Source organism: Piliocolobus tephrosceles, unplaced genomic scaffold (genome assembly GCF_002776525.5).
Source record: "Piliocolobus tephrosceles isolate RC106 unplaced genomic scaffold, ASM277652v3 unscaffolded_108, whole genome shotgun sequence".
NCBI lineage: Eukaryota > Metazoa > Chordata > Mammalia > Primates > Cercopithecidae > Piliocolobus > Piliocolobus tephrosceles.
The window spans coordinates 1870240-1890999 of NW_022291865.1; the positions used below are offsets into that span (position 1 = coordinate 1870240).

At 48.9% G+C, this 20760-nt stretch overlaps 1 protein-coding gene across 4 annotated transcripts in view; it reads right to left on the reverse strand.

Moving 5' to 3' along the window:
- LOC113219526 (stAR-related lipid transfer protein 9) overlaps positions 1-20760 on the reverse strand; it is a 158823-nt gene that overhangs the window by 26018 nt on the left and 112045 nt on the right. For all 4 annotated transcript variants that reach the window (XM_026447878.1, XM_026447877.1, XM_026447875.1 and 1 more), the window contains 7 exons: positions 20560-20611; positions 20089-20226; positions 19312-19394; positions 19083-19186; positions 13440-13630; positions 12476-12947; positions 78-10271 (listed from right to left, as the gene is read on the reverse strand). In XM_026447878.1, coding sequence (XP_026303663.1) covers positions 78-10271; positions 12476-12947; positions 13440-13630; positions 19083-19186; positions 19312-19394; positions 20089-20226; positions 20560-20611 — 11234 coding nt within the window. The remainder of the gene's footprint in view (positions 1-77; positions 10272-12475; positions 12948-13439; positions 13631-19082; positions 19187-19311; positions 19395-20088; positions 20227-20559; positions 20612-20760) is intronic.

Below are 20760 nucleotides of genomic sequence, written 5' to 3' on the forward strand. Positions count from 1 at the left end.
AAGCCATTAGCTTTCTAGGGTTCTCTTTCCTCACAGCCCACCCCTTCCCCTCCCGAATCCAGGCTGGGGGCCCTTACCGTGCATGGAGCTCCTTCCAGGTGGATATCACAGGTTCATCAGCAGCAAGCGCCTCCCCTGTCCCACTCTGCAGCACCTGGAGCAGGGCATCGGCCTCCCCAAAGCCGTGGTGCAATTTCGCCTCTGTGAGTTCCACGCTGAGTGAGAGGTTCTGGGCCCCAACTTGCAGGGGGATCTGCTCCCCCTGGGACCACTCAGGGTCCTGACTGTGGTCATTAGGAGGTTGTGGGGTGCTCTGTTCCTGCTTTTCAGAGCTGAGATCACTGCCGGCCCCCAGCTCCTCCTTAGTCATGTCCACCCCCCTAGGTGAGCCCTTCTGAACCCCACACCAGTTACTAAATTTGTTATGTGCCGGGAGGTCCCTCAGACTGTGGTGCTGGGGCTCAGGGGCCATGCACATCTGGCAACTGGAGCACAGTAACCCCCTGGGTAGGCAGGCCTGAGGGAGGCCCAAGGCGGAACCTCGGAGCCCTGCAGTATCAGTCAACTCAGAGACAGGGCAGGGGCTGAGGTGCTGGAGGCCTCCACATGAAGGAGGTCGGTCCACAGTGCGTTGTGGATTCCCTGGAGATGCTGAACTCTCACCTCCATTTTCTGTCGTGCTCTGCCACTGACCTGGCTCCCTACCGCTCAGTGGGCCATGCTCCGGGGAAGTCACCTCCTCAGGCACAAAGCTGTCGGCCAGCCTCTGGCTCCTGTGCCTCAGTGGTGGTGGCAGCAGTCTACTTTGGACCCCAATCGTGGTCCTGGGCTGAAGCTGCTGAGGGTGCTGCCCTAAGAAACTAAACTGGAGTTTTGGACTCTGTTGTGGGTTGTGCGGGGAGTGTACCTCAAGGAAGGACGTCCCGTTACTCCTCTGTAATGCACTTCCACCTCTCTGGGAGCCGCCCAACTCATCAGTGGTTTGGGAATAATTATCCATTGGAGTCCTTGGGGCACCAACAGGGTCTGGGCTGGAGTCAAGCTTCTGGTGGCCTTCAACAGGGTGAGCTGAAGGGGCCGAGAGGGTCAAAGAGCCTGGGGGAAGACCCAGCTCTTGGGTGCTGGCACTAAGAGTGAGGATTGGGGAGGAGGCCCTGTCCACCAACAAAGCGCTGGTGGGGCCCAGCTTCTTCTGGACCCTAGGGTCCCCAGGGTACTCGGAAGTATTGGGAAGGAGCCCTGGGGAATGACAGGGACTGGGACTGCTGACAGCTATGCAAGATGGCTCCTCTGGCTGGGAGCTGGGAGGCAGGAAAGCATCAGAAACTGAGGGGCCCACAGAAGGAAGATGCTGCCTAAGGGGGGCTTTCTGAAACCTCAAGTGGGATGAGGGTGTTGAAGGGTTCTGGGGCTTGTAGGGAGTGCTTTCCTCCTGAAGATATAGGAGCTGTGCCATTTTCTGTGCTGTTTCCTCTGCCTCTCTCTTCTGAGGTACCCCTGGCACATCTCCCTTTTCTTGAGACATAGTTGAGGTATCTGAATCCAGCCCTTCAAGGATCACATTGGCCCCCTGAGGTTCGGCCTCTGAAGCCTGGAGGCACAGGGTGGGTGAGGCGAAGTCAGTCTGGCTGCCTTCATCCACAGTGGTCTGAGTAGAGCCATCCATCATCAGGGCCTGTGAGGCTTTATCTGGGATGTCCCTCTTGGTGTTCTGCTCCCTTCTGGCCACACCTGGCTGGGAGAGACTCCCAAGCAGCTCTGAGGTACTGTGCAGGAGCTGTGAGAGGTGGAGAGACAGATTGTGCATGCTGGTCCATGAGGCCAGATCAGAGGCTGATACCGCACTAGCTTCAGGCTGAGCAAAGGAGATGTCAGTGCTGCTCTGGTGGCACCTGCTGCCGAGGGTCTGTGTGCCCTGTTCGAAAATGTTCATCCTGGTCTGTCCCACAGGGCAGCCTGCCCCTGATGGATACAGCAGCATAATCTCATCCACTTGACCTGCAGCACTTCCTTCAGCCAAAGGGGGCTTACTCCTCAGACAATCTGCTTCACCAGGAGGACTGCTGAACGGGGGTCTTCTGTCATGACCTGAAGTGGGGGCTACTCCTTCAGAGCTCATCAGGATGTGGGGGTCTCCTAAGGCAACTGAAGAACTCCCTGGGAATACTTCCCAGGCCTCATTTGAACCTTGGGCATTCTCAGTGCTGTGTGTGGTTGACAGATCGCGAATACTGGCGTAAGTGCTGAGGTGAGAGTGGAAGGGGGAGTTCTGGTCTTCTAGGCCATTGTCCATGCTGGAGCACCGGGCCACATTTGATGGTGTCAGGCCCCGGGGTTTCTGGCTGCAGGAAACATCGACTGTACTGCCAAACATATATCGCTTCCAGCTGATATGTGCATGCTCCTCTGGACGCCAGGGCAGGGCATAGGGATTGATGTCACTGGAGCCAAAATGCAGCATTCCTTTGTCCATCTGAGAGCACCAATTTTCTGGCCTATCCTGGACACCCAGTTTCTCTGGTTTTCCCTGTTGGGCCTGTTCTAAAGTACCAGACATCCAGCTGGTCATGAAATCAGGGGTTGGCGTGTGTGAGAGAGTAGAAGACACTGGATAAGGAGGGGTGGCAGGCTTCAGGGGACTGTGATCAGTAGTGCCATCATCCAAGTGAGATGAGGCTTTCTGATTGCTGTCCTCAGCCTGCAGAGATGTTCTTGCCACTGCCTTTCCTGTGCAATAGCCCCAGAGATGTGGGTTCCACAATCTGTCAGGCCCCTGTGTATCTTCGTCTGTAGGGGAAGGAGGCTCCACACTCAAGTTTAGCTCCTGAAGAGAACGAGAAAAGCTGACAACTGAGAACTGTGGTGTGGGGGAGGACTTGGAGTGTTCGGGGCCAGAGAAGATTGCAGTCACAGGAAGTGAGCCCCTGTGGTTGAGGGTTGGTTGCTCTCTGCCAGTATAGAGGTTGTCAGGCCCCTGAGCAACAGGCTGTGGTGTTTCGTTTTGCCTCAAGGACACAGTGGCTGGGTCTTTGAAGCCCTGTGATAAAATCTTGGACACAGGAGGCTTGGCCACAGCCACCTCCTGTCTCCTAGCATCTAAAATCTGACAGCTATCTAAGCCACCTTCATCAGAAGGAAGGGGATCCATACCCTGGGTGAAGCCTTCACCACCACCTGAAGCCTGGTCTCTGTGCCGCTCTTCTTCCTGCCAGCGACTGTCTTCCTGGGGGCTGCAGGTATGTTTTAACCTTGCAACAAACTTGGCTTGGGAATCCAAGCAATTGTGATCTCTCAATTCAGTGGAAAATTGTGGCTTTTCCAAAAAACATCTGGTGGTATTTTCAAAACATTCATGCTGTGGCTCTGCCACCACCTTGCTCTCCACAGACCCTTCACTTAAATCCAGGGTGTGTGGTCCCGGAGTTGTTGCAGGTGGTTCTGGACTGGTTTGAGACACCTGTGCATTCTGGTCACCTACAGAGCTGTCCCTAAACTGCCTCAGTGGCTCAGAGTACATGCCTGCAGGGAAAGAGGCAGCCTCAAGTTCTGTGCTTGCTTGCTTTTCAGCAACCTTTTTCTCAGGAGCGCCTATTAATCCTAAGCTTCCATCAGTAGCTGAGTGGCTGAAGGAACTTGTCCTCCTCACGTCAGAGGCAGAAGGGGATCTGCAGCCTTGAGCCCCAGATAGGATAGCAGCCACAGTAGAGGGCTCACAAGTGCTGCTCTCTGTTATACTAAATTCCCTATTAACATCTTTGGGCTCAAGGTCATGTGTCAAGTGCACATCAGGTCCCCTAGAAGAGGTCTCTCCTGTCTCATCCATTTCATAGGCCCTGGAAGGTACTCCACAGGGTGGGTGGGCAGTACGTAGGGCAGCCTTGAAAGGCTCCTTCCCCAGGTCACCACCTCTACCACACAGTAAAGTAGAGGAATGGGAGGAATAAGCACGAGTATCAACAGGTTGAGAACTGCATGGCTGTCGGCCAGGAAGCGTTCTGCTCTCTTTTCCTCTAGACATGCTGAGAGTCCTGCTGCCTTCAGGGTTCCTTGAGAAGACAGGACCATCTAAAGCTTCCCTTGGATATCTGCATGGGGCTCCCTCCCCAGTTCCCTCAGGATTTGGGCTTGGTCTTTGATCTGGCAGTGGAGTTGGTCTGGAATGTTTGCTGCCAGCCCTGCAGATTTCTGTCAACCCAGACCCAACACTCTCCTTCCACTTCACACACTGCTGTGTGGGAGCTTCCAGTTCAACCCCTGTCAGAGTTCCAGGCAGAATGGTATCTTGTTTGGGATTTGCCCTACCTTCTTCAAAGCCAGTGGAAGCCTCAAGGCACTGGACATGGTCTTGCTTAGGCCCTGCGGGACTTGTAGAATTCTGAACATCACAGGTCACAGACTGACTTTCAAAATGGGCTGTTTTTTCTTCCTGTGCAGTCACTAACAAATTACCTGAAACTTCTCCGTATGTGGTGTCTAGAGTTCTGGGTTCCTGATGCTCTGGGCTGCTGTCCTGACTGCCAGTGGGTATGCCCTCTGCAGTCTCCTGCGGAACTGACTGACTTAGCTCATGCAGAGTCACTCTAGGATCATCACAAGGGGCCTGAGAAGATAAGGCAGCCACTACGCTCCTGACCCCCTCCACAGGTGCTGAAGAAAGAAGGCTGTCTGGGGCCAAAGGATCAACAGAGGAAGGCGTTCTGGTTGCATCTTTCTTTTTCTCTAGGATTTCAGAAGAACCAGAGTGACATATAAACGGTTCACTTGTTCCCGCAAACTGCCTCAGTTCTCCAGTACAATGTTTTTTGTCTAGAGCAGGGGCAGCATGGGAGAAAGCCTGCACAGGATCCCATGGCTGTATGTCAGTTTCCGTATTGGGCAGAGATTGAAAGTTGTCTGCAGATGGACGTGTGGCCTGGACTTTCCTCTCATCAGTTGACAGATCTGTCTGCCCTGCTTCAGCAGATCGAGATGCCACACGAAATCCCGGTGCTTCACCCTCATTCCTGGTCTGGTCCGATGATGACAGGTCTATTTGTTTACACTGAGGCCTGCCAGCAACCCCTGAAGAACATTCAGGTTCTAGCAAAGTTTCACAGTAAGAAAGGACTGTGCCCCTGGCCACAAAGTCATTAAGCTGCTTTCTCTGGGCCTTTGCCTGTCTGATCTCCTCCAAGATGGCCAGGCACATGGATGCATAGTCAGAGGGCTCCAACAGCTTAGGCTCCGGACTGGGCACCCTCGGCAGGGAAACAGGTGCTAAGGAAACACTGCTGGTCAGTCTGAGGTCCTCAGTCTCCTTCTCTGCCTTCTGCCTTGGCTTGCTGGCTTGGTCATTATCCTCTTCCAAGGAGAAGCTGACCCTCTTTTCAGGCTGGCTAGAGACCTTGTTCAGTGAACTGACTCCTATTTCTTTCTGCATAGGCACCTCAGCTTCAGAAGCAAAATCTTCGCTGGTACTGAAACCCGGCAAGGTGATTCTGAGGTCCTTTCCATGGTCTTGGGGGCTGGTGCTTGCTGAGATCCTGTCCTCTGTCCCCAGAGAAATGCTCTCTGGTACACCAGATTGACTATGAGATCCCATGGCCATGGATCGCACGGACCCACACCAGGCAGTGTGTGCCTCAGAGGAACCCCCTCTAACATTTCCTTCAGGGCTGAGGCCTCTGGTCTCTGTACTTTGCTCCTGATGATCTACTCCAGTTACCAAGGGACTGTTATGAATTTTCAACATTGTGAGATCCAGCACACAGTCAAGTGAAGAGATGCCTAGAACACCAGGTACATGAAGACAGCTTCTTGGCCGCCTTGGAGAATTCAAGGGCAAGGTATTACTCAGGTCTTGGTGAGGAGGAGCTGTAGAGAATTCGGTCCAGCTTAGTAACGGGCTGACAGTTTCCTGGCTGAAAAATGTGTCCCTACAAAGCTGGCTGAGACTAGGAAGTTTCTGAGTCACTTTATTTTCTTCCTGTAGGCTGCCTCCCCTTTGCACAGGCATTTCTTCAACTTTACCTTGAGCTTTTGGCTCCTCTTGGTTGGAACTATTTATGTGTTCAGCAACTTGGCTTTCCTGAAAACCTTTCACAGTCTCCAATTCCTCAAGACTTCCTAAGCCCCAAGGCTGCCCTTTGAGACTTGCTGATGCTTTTACCAACTGGCCATTATTCTCAGAAGACCTCTCTAGCCTGGGCTGCAATGGCAGAGCTCTAGTCAAGGCTTTCATTCTCTGTGGGCGAAGAGAAGTGTTGGTGAAATCTCTGCAAGTTGTGTGTTTCCCTAAAGAATCAAAAATATCCCTGGCAGGTCTGTCTGATCCAGCAGGGTGGGTGTGCTCTCTCACAGGTCCACTCTCTTGAACACCTTCCCTTGACCTGAAGGGGTTCGGGGTGATTTTTTGGACCTGGGGGTGGTTCCCAGTGCTGTTAACCTCCATCTCTCCAGCTTCACTATCCCTAAAGACAGTAACATCTGTCTGTCTTGGAGAAGATGGCTGATCCTTAGAGGTCAAAAGGTTTCCAGAGCTGTCTGGCCTAAGGGCATGGTCAGTCTTCTCCTGCTCCTTCTGGTCCTGAAACACTGACTCCTTATCGACACCTGGTGTGTGGGAAGCATGAACCTGCTTATTCTGCTTAGATTCAATTTCTAAGATGCCATTTTCCAGCTGCATTACACTCCTAATTAGCCTAGCCATTTCATCAGTATTATTAACTCTTTTATTCTGTTTCTTTCCAGAAGGTTCTCCGTTGGGATTTAACATTTCTTGTGACTTTCCAGGACCCTTGCATTCACTGGGGTTTCTTTCCTGAGGGCATGTAACTAACTGGAACCTCTCATATGCAGGCTTTGTGCCTGGAAGCTTAAACTCTTCTGAGCTATCTTTGGGATGAAGAGCCTTTTCAAGAAGCCTAGTTTCATTTTTCCCTTCCCACTTAGGGGTTGGACTCTCATCCTGGGCCACCATCACTGGGCTGCTTACTCTATGATGTACTGATCTGGACTTTAAAGAAACAGCACTTTCCCATGGCAAGTCTTTCTCAAGGCCTACATTGATGGTCTGCCTCAGAACTGTATTCTGATCCAGCTCTTCTTCCTCACATGCCTCAGATTCAAGAAAGAGAAGGAGAGGCTTCCCAGACTCAGTGCTGTCTGAGGAAACACTGCAACAGTACTGAGCAGTAACCTCTCCTCCTTCGAGTGCTGGAAAACTGTGTTTATTTAAAATTCCAACTTGATTTTCAAATTCACATACTTTTGTGCTGGTAGAGGGGAGAAAATGTCTGTTCTGAGTAACAGAAGAATCAACTGAATCATGGCTTTCTTCTGTAATATTTCCAGGGCATTTACCTGATTCTCTGATGACTTCCCCGGTATTCAGATCTACCGGTATCTCAGCTGTGACCTGCTGAGATGAGGCAACCTTAGAATTCTGGTTTTGTAACAGCACTGGCACATTATTCTTCAAATAAGCATCTTGGAGAGCTTGGCGGTTGTGACCAAAGCCCCAGGCTTCCCTGGGGGGTGGGGAAGGTACCCTTACTTCTCTGCAAGCTGGAATCTCTAACGCAGTTTCTGTCAGGGCATCCCTGCTTTTGGTCACATAGAATGTTTCTAAGAGTGGGGGCTGCAGGGAAGATGACAATGGATTCCAGGGAGCAGAGTGAAGGTATAGCTCTGGACCTGAAGGAAAGGCAAAGGAGATATTTATGTGTCTTCTAACTGCTTCCTTAGAGCTCTCCTGGCAATCTGTCTTCTCTTCCTCTAGTGGGTAGTGGCTGTCAGGACTTAATTGCCCTGGCTGGACTGCACTATTTTTCCTGAGAGGAGCCCAGCCTTGGGACCAATGGTCTGCTTTGGTGGCTGTAGTGACATTACTGTGACAAGCGTTCTTCTGGAAAAAGTACTCATCAGAGGAAGTCATCAGTCCAGGTTTCCTGCAACTCTGAAGGCATTCTTCCAAGTTGTTCTGCTTGACTTCACATGCTTCTCTCATGGAATCTGGTATCGTGTTCCCTACTGCAAAGACCTGTGCATTTATAGATCGAGAAGCAGCCAATGATTCTAAGTCTGCTGAGTAAGTTTCATCATAACTCACCTCTTTCTCGCTAGTGCTAAAGAAATCTGAAACACCTTCTAATTTGGCATTTAAACTGTCCTGTTCTTTCTCTGCCCTCAAACACCTGATTCTGGACAGATGGATTGGAAAGTTGTTGAGATTCAGATTGCTAGATACCTTAGGGCCAACTGGCAATGGAGTATCTCCTCCTTTGCCAGAAGCTTGGGCCAGGGAACCACAGTCTTCCTCAAGGTAGGGGAAAGCTGGCCTGGGTGCTCCTATGGCCTCCAAAACAGGGCGAGAGAGTTCAAGGAGGTACTTTTGCTGAAGGGCAGACCAGTCCCTTTCGTGGGTGCCGCCTACATGAGTCAATGTGGTGGCAGAGGCAGACAGCACGTTTGATACACTAGAATTGTGGGATGCTTCAGAGCTGCCCTGCTGGGTCGTGTCACGGATGCATCTGCCCTGAAAAGTGCCATCAGCTCCTGGTTGAATAAGCTTTTGAATTCCCCAGAGAGACAGCCTGGACGTATCAGAAGCAGAGGCTGTGTGCTCATCTCTTGCAATGCAGAGGAGCTCAGTACTGCCTTGGTGCAGTTTGGAGCTATACGGCAGAACCGTTTCTGCATCTGATGGCTTTAGTTCCTTAGTATTTAGCCAGTATCCAGGTCTCTCCTCCTTACAGGGGTGAAATTCCTGCACATCAGGACTTGGACATAAAGAACCCACTATTCCTGGGGGGCTGCTGGGGTTAATCTTAGAGTCACAGGAAAACCAGGAATCCATGGACATCAGTGGGCTCTCTCTTGAAAGCTGCATGCCTTGGAGAGAGTTGGCCTGTTCAGAGTAGCTTGGCTCTCCCTGTGACTCTGCCTGCTCAAAATGGGGTTGGAGCTCACAACGGGGTTGGAACTGAGGATCAAGGTAAAACGAACTGCTCATTGGCAGGACGGCATCCAGCCTAGCTGCTGTTCTGTAGTTGATGGGACCAAGCCTGCATATTGCCTCTTGGTCCATTACAGGCAGATTGGAGTCCTCAAAGTGCCAAAAAGTCTCTGTGGGTATCTCATCAGCTGAACCAGGGAAAGGTTCCTCTTGCTGATCTTCCGCTAATTCTTCCTCAGCATCAATCAGGCTATCCAAGGAGAAGCTCCTGTGAGTTTGAGCAAGTAGGTCACTGTCTGAAGGTGCAGTGAAGCCCCTCACAGAAGCTCTAGTTCTGGTCCTGGGGTGGCCATGGTTGTTGGTGGGATGATTTCCCCCTAGCCTGTTTTGTGGGCTTTGGTACCTCTTCTCAGCCAGTGAGTCCTCAGATATTTGGCTGTCGTCACTTTCAGAGTTCTCTGGCTCCGGGAAATCCCACTTCCTCTCCTGAGGGTCCTCTGGCTTTAGTGGCTCTATCAGGGCTTTGGCATAGACACACGAGAGAGAATCCACTGAGTAGTTGCTATCTGAGTCAGAAAAATCACTGTCTTCTCTTGAATGATCCACTACTGGACTAAAATCTGTGAGTGGGGCCATGGTGTCTAGGTCCCTCGTATTTTGTTGTCTCTTCAAAGGACTGCCAAGAGGCAAGTGAGAGGACTTTTTGGTAATATTTCTGACCCTAGCTGCCAGAACCCTCTGATGCCTTTTTGACGCCCTGCTTGGAGAAGGTGGTTTGTATTCTGTCCAAAAACTCTTGACTGCCTTTCCATGCCCAGCAGTCTGCCTGGATCCATGAGGATATGGGGAATTGCAACTGGCTCCCTTAGCAGCCGTGTGGGTCCCAAGGTTCCCTTCTTTTCGCCACCCAGCTTGTGTGTGGCTAGGGTCTGCTAGTCCTTTCGCCCCTCTGGTCTGGGTAGTAGAGGTGAGGATCTTTGGCTCATGCCTTGGCTTTAGCTTGTTAGCTGATTTCCTCAGAGATGCTAAGCCCTGGATCACCATCTGATGGGGCTGCTTACCCACCCTCTCCATTTCCTGGATGCCAACAGAGTTGGGACTCATGGTGAGCCAAGTGTCTGGAGCTGAGGCTCCCTTCCTGGACAAGGCTGCTCTGGCTGTGCAGGGCTGCCCATGGCCTGAGGAATGCAGGCCGTTCTTGCGGAGACACCCTGTCCTTGGAGGGTAGGAAGCAGCCTGTGACAAACACTCTTCTGATGATGTTTTCTCTGATGTTTGGTGAGTAGGGTCAGGCATAGGTGGTAATGTGGTAGAGGGATGCCAACTTAGGAAAATGCTGTGAAGACAAGGAAAGCTATCTCAGAAGACGCGAGAGATACTACTTCCTGTGAACAGAAGGAGGTTAAAAACAAGGCCAATGTCACCGTCTCCTGTTGACTTCAGAGCCAGAGAAAAGCTCTCTAGGTATTAAAGGAAATTGTGGGCCGGGCGCGGTGGCTCAAGCCTGTAATCCCAGCCTTTGGGAGGCCGAGACGGGCGGATCACGAGGTCAGGAGATCGAGACCATCCTGGCTAACACGGTGAAACCCCGTCTCTACTAAAAATACAAAAAAAACTAGCCGGGCGAGGTGGCGGGCGCCTGTAGTCCCAGCTACTCCGGAGGCTGAGGCAGGAGAATGGCATAAACCCGGGAGGCAGAGCTTGCAGTGAGCTGAGATCCGGCCACTGCACTCCAGTCCGGGAGACAGAGCGAGACTCCGCCTCAAAAAAAAAAAAAAAAAGGAAATTGTGGACACTAGTCCTAGCTCTCCAAGAAGCTCCAGGCCCACTCTGTTCCTCAATTTCTTCATCTTATTAAAAAACTGAAGTGGCTAGGCGCGGTGACTAACACCTGTAATCCCAGCACTTTGGGAGGCCGAGATGGGCGGATCACGAGGTCAGGAGATCGAGACCATCCTGGCTAACACAGTCAAACCCCGTCTCTACTACAAAAATAAAAAAATAAAAAAAAACTAGCCGGGCGAGGTGGTGGGCACCTGTAGTCCCAGCTACTTGGGAGGCTGAGGCAGGAGAATGGCGTGAACCTGGGAGGCAGAGCTTGCAGTGAGCCAAGATTGCGCCACTGCACTCCAGCCTGGGTGACAGAGCAAGACTCCGTCTCAAATAAAATAAAATTTAAAAAAAAAACTGAACCGAAGCTAATCACACTTATAGGGAAAGTTTCCTATTAATAGGCAATATGAGGAATAGAGGAACAATTTAAATGGTATCATGAGGAACCAAAAGATAAATCTATAGAGTGATACACATTCTACAGAACTGTAATTATCAATAATATGAAGTAGTAAAAATAATGATTACAAATAAAACAAGAAGAACGGTTAAAAGAAACCTGAAAAACAACAAACAAATGCAGCATATAAATCCTGCTTGGATCTTGATTTGAAAAACCAACCGTTTTAATGCTGAACCATGTTAGAGAAAAAAGAGAGAGAAAAAAGAAAACTCTAAACAGTTGTAGGCAAGCAGAGAAATTTGAACATGGCCTAGGTTTTAGAATACATCAAATAATCTTAATTTTGGTAGCTGTCACAATAACACTGTGGTTACGAGAAAAAGTAAAGTCCATTTTTTTTTTAGAAGTGTATACTTAGAAATGCAGAACTAAAGGGACAAGGTGTCTAGAAGTTGCTTTAAAAAACTTCAGAAAATGGGAAGGTAGGCAAGTGTGTAAAGCCTAATAATTGCTGAATAGTATCAGTGATACGCTGAATAATATCAGTGACACATATACTGTTCTTCCAATTCTTCCAACTTGGCATATGTTTAAACTTTTTCATATTAAAGTTTTTTTAAAAAAGCCCACCGAGTACTTTGAAGACCAGAGAGGTGAGCAAACATAACACCAACAGACGTTAATTGTGAACCTCCTATGGACGAGAACTTGTGCTAGGTCCTGAGAATATAAAGAGGTATAAGACACAAACCCTTGCTCCAACGAGTCTGGGAGATAATACAGCCCAGCCTTGATGGCATATAAGGGGTAATGGAGAAAAGAAGGAAGGTCCCAACTTGAACCTGGGAGTCAAAAAGAGAGCTTACTCACCAGGTGGGAGGTGGGGTCAGAAAGCTCACTTGATGTGGTGGGTCGGGGAGGGAGGTGGTGTAGGACTCAAGAAGTCTGGTTACAGGCATGACAAGACTGAGGTGTGACTTACAAAGAAACATATATGGATAGTCCAGGTCTAAGGAACAGATGAAAAATGAGGCCAAGATCCTTACACCTAAGATACTACCAAAGAAGCAAGAATTGCTACTCGGAGGGTAAGGAAGATGGGAATGGCCTGAATCTAAAACGATATACACAGAAGGAAGAAGAGTAGCCAGAAGACAGAGAAAGCCATGAGGAAGAGAGGACTATACACATCCTTCCATTTCACAGACTGAGGAAACGAGGCATGGGGAAAAACAGAACACTACCTGGGCAACAAGGTTGTAAACTTTAACCAAGTGCTTCCAGGTGACAACTACTGGCTCTACCTGGGTAGCTGGGGCACGTGCTTGCTGCAGAGCCTTTGGGGGCTCAAAGAACTGCAACTCGTCAATTTGCTTCTACACTGAGGCCGTGGGACTGTGGCATCAGGGCTGGGGACCTGGTATGGAGGCTCCTGGGTGCTGTCATCCTGGAGCCAGCACAATGTCGTGAGCTGCTCCAGTCTCTTCTGGGCCTCCAGCAGCCTCTGCTTTTTGATGATTCTCTCTAGCTGGAATGAGACCTTTCTCCGCCGGACATTCCGCTCTGCTGCCCGAAGAGTGTGTCTCCGCAGGAGCTGCAGTTGCAACACCCTTTTCTGACTTTGGACAAATGGGGATGGCTGAATCTCAGGATCTGTCTGAAGCCACGCATCAAGTGCCACAGATGCCTCAAGTTCTTTCTCTGCTACATGGTCTTCTTGCTGCTGCTGTCGCAAGCTGGCCAGCCAGGTCTCTTCTCTGAGCAGACACTGCTGGTCTGGGAACCAAAAACACCCAGAGAGAAGTTCAGCATCTCCTTCCCTGCTTGTGGCTGCCTGGACTCAGACACCTCCAGCCATGGCTGGACCTGTGTGGAGTGAAAAGAGCTGGCCAAGGTGATGTGGCAGGATGAAGGCTGCAGGGCTACAGGGCTCCCTTACCACAGTGTAAGGGAATGAAGACCCTCAAGCCTCAGCACAACAGTGGGCACATGTTAGGGCAGGCAGTAGTGTATGGACACATAAGCAAATGAGGAGTGGTAAGCAGGAGGTCCATAATTCTGAGGACAATAAGGAAATTAGCTTCCTTATTCTTGCTTCCAGACCTCTTCTTATAAGAACCTCTGGTGTCTAAAAGAAAAGAGAACATCTAATACCAAAGATTCCATCATATCACAAAGAAAACCAAAGAGAGAATATAGAAGGCTGAGGAAGCATGAAAATGAAAGAATAAGGAGGTCAGGCAAACACATTAAGTGCTGGACACCTACTTTCTTTAATCTGCTGGCTAATCCAAGTTTGGTCAAATTCTAGTTCCTTCTCAGCTTGAATCTCTTCTGCTAGGATTTGATGCCTCAAATCCTCCACGTAGCTCTGCTGCTGCTGAATCTGGGCCCCGTGGGATGTCTCTCCATCCCTCGGTGGATGACAGTCCTCGTCACATTGCTCTTCAAGTGCTCTCCTGTCACAGAAGCAGCTGAGGTTACCCAACGGGAAATGCAAACCAAGCTCAGGACAAACTGACAGCGGTATAAGGCCTTCCAAGAGAGCCCCTGCAATCAACAGGGTAGAGAGTGCTTTGGACTTCTGGCAACCTTGGACAAACAGGCATGGTGTCACAGGCAGGTCATGATGTCACAGTGCAGGAGGGGAGAATGGTCATTAAACTGACGTATTCTTAGAGTTGTGGGTTTAGCAGAAACACAGATCCCTTGTAGATAAGGAAAATCACCAGGAAAGTTGTTCTTTTTAAAAAGACACAAAAGCATTTTCGCTAAATTCAGAAGTTTGGTCCTTTAAAAAGAATCAAAAGGTGTCTGCTAAAAATATGTTGGAAACACTCAGTAAAGCAGAAGCTCCAGAAACACTCTCTCCTACATATTCAAAGATTGTTACTGCATCTCCATTCCCTGAAACAGAAATCCTCTGTGATCTGGTAGCAAAAGCCAGCTGATAATTTACACACACACCATGCCCATGTGTGTGACCCAAAACACAGCTGGTCTCCACTTGAGAGCTGTTTTTGGCGAATAAGCCCTGGAATAGGATTCAAGAGTTTTAGACTCTACCACACCTTTCAGAGATATATACTGAAGCATTTACTGGTGAAATATGTCAAGAATTTGTCTAGATCCACTGAGAGGGAATGAGGGAATGAGGGAGAGTGGGTGTGGATATAAAAGAACTAGGATTAGCCATGAGTTGATAATTTGTGTTGTATTTGAAGTCTTCCATAATAAACAGCTTTAAAAAATTTTAGATTTTTTTTCGTTTTTTTGAGACAAGGTCTCACTCTGTCGCCCAGACTGGAGTGCAGTGGCAAGATCTTGGCTGACTAAAACCTCCGCTTCCTGGGTTCAAGTGATTCTCCTGCCTCAGCCTCCCAAGTAGCTGGGATTACAGACGTGTGCTACTACACCTGGCTAATTTTTGTATTTTTAGTAGAGACAGGGTTTTACCATGTTGGCCAGGCTGGTCTCAAACGCCTCACCTCAAGTGATCTCCCCATCTCAGCTTCCCAAAGTGCTGGGACTACAGGCATTAGCCACTATGCACCATGCCCGGCCTAAAAAATTCCAGATTTTAGTCATGCCTTACTCTGCCACCAGGTTCCTATACGACCACAGATGATTCAGAGGCTTACTCTGAAAACTGACAGCTTTTACTCACTTGCCGACCTTTCCCTGGGATCATGCAAGGACCTCATATGCTTTTTCTGCAGGGTATCTTCATCCCTGTTATTTAGGTATTTAAAGGAGCTAACTGTATGGATACCCCAGGATGGGCACAGAATGGGAGTGGCTCGGAAGAGTCAGATTCTGCCAGAGGCTGACAAAAAAGAATCAAGCCTGCTTTATCCAGCCTTCCCTACAATCCCAGGATGTCATGACTTGGAAGCTTGGAGAAGCTTATTGGTTTGATGCTGGAACCATATCTCAGGCAATATGACCAGTATGCTGTAAGGGAACCACTTTTTAGGAGATCTACCACTTTGTACAACAGAATGAAATCACATGGGTATCACAGAAGAGGTCCACGAATGAAAGCCCGTGAGTCCAAATTTGGTCTGCTGCCTGTTTTTATTAGTAAAGTTTTATTAGAACACAACCACACCCATTTACTTACGTACTGTCTAGGGCTGCTTTTGCACCACCTTGGCAAAACTGAGTAGTTGCAGCACAGACCATATGGCCCACAAAGCCTAAAATACTATCTGGCCTTTTACAGAGAAAGTTTGCTGCCCCTGCCTTGGAAGAAATTAAGATTTCATAATGCAGCCTTTGGAGGACAGTGAAAGACGGACAGGTGAAGAGTGATAGGTGGAATAGCCCGGGGGAATGGGAGTGGGAGCTGACACAACCACAGTTTCTTCCCAGGGAAGGAGGCTATGAGGTCATTCAATCTGCAACAGGTCCAATGACTAGAACATGTCCAGACACTTGAGTGAGTGTGCTCAGAAGACTAGCACTGATTGCTGTGGGCAAAAGGCCAAATATACACAGTGGAGCACACAGAAAGAGGAAGGGTACTCTGTTACACAGAGGCTCAGGATAGCAACTGGAATAGAAACCTGTTAATGCCAAACAAATAGAAAAAGCAGTTAACAGGAAACATACATCTATATGTACCACGCTTGTATTACTGCTCCAAATTCTGACTAAAGAAATGACTGAATTACAATCATTCCCATCAAAGGGTCCTAGACAAACCCAGCTAAGACCCACAGACCACCAGATGCAGGAGGCTGAGACAGGATTTTTATCTGAACTCCGAGATTACTCAGCTTCCCTGCCTGGCTTTCTCCTCAACCTTCAGATTTACAATTTGTTTCTCCCTAGAACGGGCGCTCCCTACCCTTCACCTAAGAAAGTGGCAGCTATGATATTGTTTCCTGCAGAGCAATAGGACCTGTAAGGAGAGGCTGTCTGCTGTGATCTCTATAGATGCAGCGCATTCACCCAGGAGGCCACACGATCAGACAGAATGGCCCCTCTGCTAAGCACATTTTGTCAAGTTCCCAGAAAGCAGGTGAAAAAGAAAATAGCAACCATATGCTACATGTCTGGGTAGATTACAAGGGGCAAGTCTTCATTTACCTGCCAGCCAAGGGACCTCTGTCTTTATTAGGTGACTGCCCTTCATCTCTGGTGGCTCCAGTATCCCCCGGCTGCTGCCTAGTCACCTGTTTGTGAGGACTCCACTGCACCCTCCTGCTGCTTCTCTCACAGCCCTCCCCCAGTCTCGGGGTCTGGCAGCTTCTGCAGCAGATTGCAGCAGCATCTACTTACTAAAGCCACAGTGGCAGCAGTGGTGGCAGCGGCAGCAGCAATAGTGTCTCCCAGGCTCTAGGCACTTAAGGTTAACCCCCTAAAATTCCAAATGGGAAAATGCCAAGAACACAGGCAACGGTATTCAAAGACAAATTCCTCTCTGGTCTGGATTACTGCTGCAAGGAGAAAAGGAAGGCAGACTGGTCGATTTCCCCTGACTCTGGAGCCAGCTCCAGCTTTGCAGGCTCCTCATGAATGCTGCTCCAGAGATAAATGAGGGAAAGGAAGCCTGGGATAAAGGGAGGCTTTGAGCCAACCCCATCCAAGAGCAGAGGGAAAGACTCGTAGATACACAACCACAAATCCAGACTGGGAACCCAGCTGACAATTTATATTTTTCTCTAGTCGTGCAGGTTCCTCTCCCGGGTCCCTTTGCCCAATCACAGACTTGAGCACCACACCATACCACCTCCACCAGGGATTGGTACAGATGCTGGCTACGGTGGCTGGGCAGGACCAGCCCAGGGCTCCTAGAGCTGGTGGCTCAAGAGTGGAGGCAGTGTGTGGGAGAGGGCGTGATTCTGAAATTCCTGTCTTCTCTGAATGAAAAGACACACGCTTGTGTGTCTGAAAGGTCATGTCAGTGTCTGTGGGGCTAGAGAGGCATAGAAGACTTTTAAAAGGCAAGAGAAGAGCACAACACCATGATGTACTTTGGGGTAGACAGGTGAGCTGGGTTGAGACAGGAGGACGGGAAAGAGAAAGGGAGGCAGCCTTGCTGGCAGCAATAGGGGTTGTGGGGTGTGTCCACACCATGCATATATACTCACTCTTTCCATCTTTATCACAAGAATCCCTGGAAAACAGATGGCAGTATTGCCTCTTTAGAGGTAGGGAAACAGGCTCAGAGGTTCATTGACTTGCCTAAGGTCACATATCTTTTCGTACTACAGCTAGGACGTGAACCAATTTTGTCTGCTGCAATGCATCTCTTCCATTATCAGCTATTTAAGTTGCAGTGATATTTTCTGTAAACCTCTGAACTCTGGGAAAAACAGATCCTCAATGAGTCTTCCCAACACAAACTTCACCTAAAATAGGAGCTACTTTCATGACTTCACTACAAAGAAGGAAAGTCGCTCTGACAAAACAAAAGCTCCAGCCTAATAAGCCCTGAATCCACTTTGTGTCACTTCTTCTACCTTATTCTCCATCCCATAGAGCTCTCGGTTATTCAACACTAGGATCATCCTTCATCAAATTTCTGTTGTAGCATCCTTCACTGAGCAGCTCTCCTATGAGGACTTGCCTGCTGTTCATGTTTCCTGAATCAGAGCATTGCTTTTCTTTTTTTGAGATGGAGTCTTGCTCTCGCCCAGGGTGGAGTGCAGTGGCATAATCTCGGCTCACTACAACCTCCGCCTCCCGGGTTCAAGCAATTCTCCTGCCTTAGCCTCCCAAGTGGCTAGGACTACAGGTGCGTGCTATCATGCCAGGCTAATTTTTTTTTTTTTTTTTTTGTATTTTTAGTAGAGACAGGGTTTCACCATGTTAGCCAGGATGGTCTTGATCTCCTAACCCTGTGATCCGCCCACCTCAGCCTCTCAAAGTGCTGGGATTACAGGCATGAGCCATCGCACCCGGCCCTGAACCAGAGCACTTCTGCTCCTGTATCCAACACTCCTCACTGCCAAGGTTAGACATAAGATTGTCTTCATCTGCCATCAAATGCTGCTGGCCTGAGGAAAGAACTACTGGATCCTTCTGAAGAAACTATGGGCCACCGTAACTCTACTGAGACCCTGTGCTCAAGGTGCTTGGCAGCCTCCCAGCACCAGTGATGTCACAGGCACCAAGTCCCCTGCTGAAAAAATCTAAAGGAAATCTCTAAGGCAGAGGTCACTTTGATGTACAGGAATAGAAGGACTCCCAGTACCAAATCTGCAAGGCTTCTAGATCTGGGAAGCGTGTTTTATGTAGAAATGGATGAAGTAGAAAAGTAGTTGCCATCAATCACATATAAAACTCTGACTCAGTGTCTCATAGTTACAATGCAGGCAAAGTGGGTACGAGAGGGTAGAACCCAAAGATATTTTCATATTGTTCCTATAGTTTCTGCCTCTCTTATGCACAGTTCTGGATTCTTGGTTATGAGAAAGAAAGGATTCTCAGTCACATACTATCTTTAAAAACTCAGAGAAAGCCATATGTTCTGGAAGCTATGTGTTCACATATACTATGTGACATATACTATGAGCTCACACACAGGTAGGCCAGAATTTAAAGGAGTATATAGGAAGGTAAGCTCAGAACAAAGATGTCCACAAACACATCACAGCTAAATTTTGTGGAGAGAGAAAAGGTGGCCATAGGAACATCAAATAAAATACCTCTTTCAGTGATGAAAAAAGTTAAAATACCAAACAAGAAATGAACAAGGGCCAAGACCACTTACCTGCTAACTACAAACTTAGCAGCTAGTTCAGCATCATCAAATGACTTGCCCAAGATGATTCAGACAAGGGCTCATTCAGACCTTGGCTGCTACATTAATCACTCCCCCCCCCCACCCTGATCCATGCTGTAATGGACTAAGAAGTGAACCCGGCAGGTTCCACATCAGTATGAGCAGCTATTTCTTACCTTTCCTTCCAAAGCAAAGGGAAGAGACCTAGCCGGGAGGCAGTGAGATCTCCATCCAAATCCAGCCACTCCAAAGAGCCACCACCAGCAGCAGCCTCTCCAACCTTGAACAAGGAAGAAAGCACAGTGAGGCTGCTGTCATCACCTCCACCCCTCCCAGCTTGGTGTTTCCTCTAAAAAGTGGAAACAGGGAGGCCAGCAATAACCTAGAAAACACAGCCCTGCTAACCTGCCTTCGCTGCCGCAGGACAGCAGCCTCTGCTGGGTGGTTGAATCGGAACTTCTGTGCCTTCCCCAGGGTTATGACAGCTCCTACAGCACAGAGACAAGTGAGAATTCAATCAACAGCTCATGTTTTGGAGTATATACTATGTGTAGGGTACTGTTCTATGAGACAAAGGCATGCCCTCGATAACTGATAATTTTGCTGAGTTGATAAGATATGTATTAATTCTGTATCTCACAGCATACATCTTGAATTAATAAGACAGACAGGAAGAACTCTACCACTCCAAGGGAAAGGAAGTTGAGTTCCAGGTGGAGTAGTCAGGGAACACTTGATGGAAGAGGAGGAATCTCAGTTCAGTCTCAAAGCACAGAAGAATTTGCATAGATTAATAACAGTAGCGGTAATTATAGTAATAATGATAATGAGTGTTTACTGAGTGCCAAGCACACTGTTAAGCACTATAAGGTTCATTTGATCCTCACACTGATCCTGTTATTATCCCCATTTTATAGATGAGGAAAGTGAGGCTCAGAGACTTTCCTAGGGAGACAGAGCTAATGAACACAGGTACCAATTTCAGAGTCATTCTTTACTCCGAGACTTTGGAATTAAGGCTTGTTTATGGCAATAGGATCATATTAGAAAATCTTCAGATTTCAGGGTGCAGAGGCTGGGTGATTCATTTTTAAAGCCTGCTTCACTGAGCTGTCTGGGCCCAGAAGACTGGAAATGGTCCATCACTCACCTTGGGATAAACAGGGCTATAGACAGTCCTACCTTGGGTCAGACGGCAGGAGGCAGTGACCTCCCGGCCATTGACTGTACAGCGGGCCCCGCGGGCAGGCCGGAGAACAACTACACCACAGGCACTGGTGATAGTGCAGTGGTCTCTCTCGATCCACTGACCCTGCAGGACTACAAAAGAGGTGGTGGTCACTTGGGTGGGAGGACGATCCAGGGAAACATCCTCTCCATTTCTTTCTGTAAGATCAGAATCCAACATCTGGAAGACCTCATACCATAATGAAAGAGGAAGAGCCGACCTGAAACCACCCATACCTGAAATCCTCCCACCGTGTGGGTCTCTCCCTATCACGTCCCAGACCTGAAACCTAGCAGCGGAAAGAGAAGCAGGCCCTGAATACGCCAATGATTCCCTTCTCAGAGCATCATCAGAGTCCTCTGGAGAAATCTTTCAGGCACAAATACTTGCCCCAAAACGTTGGACTCCTATGCTCTGTCACTTACCAATGTCCTGTTCCTGGTCTGAGTCAATCCTTCCAATTTTTGTTGTCCCTTCCTAAAGGGGGAAAAGAGCCATTTTAATGAGAATTAAAAGGGACAGAGCCTTGCCCTACAGGAGAGTCCACATTAGAATGTTCTCACTCTCTTTCCAGCCTCATCTGTACCACTTCTCATCCCATCCCAGCCTGGTCTGTACCACTTCTC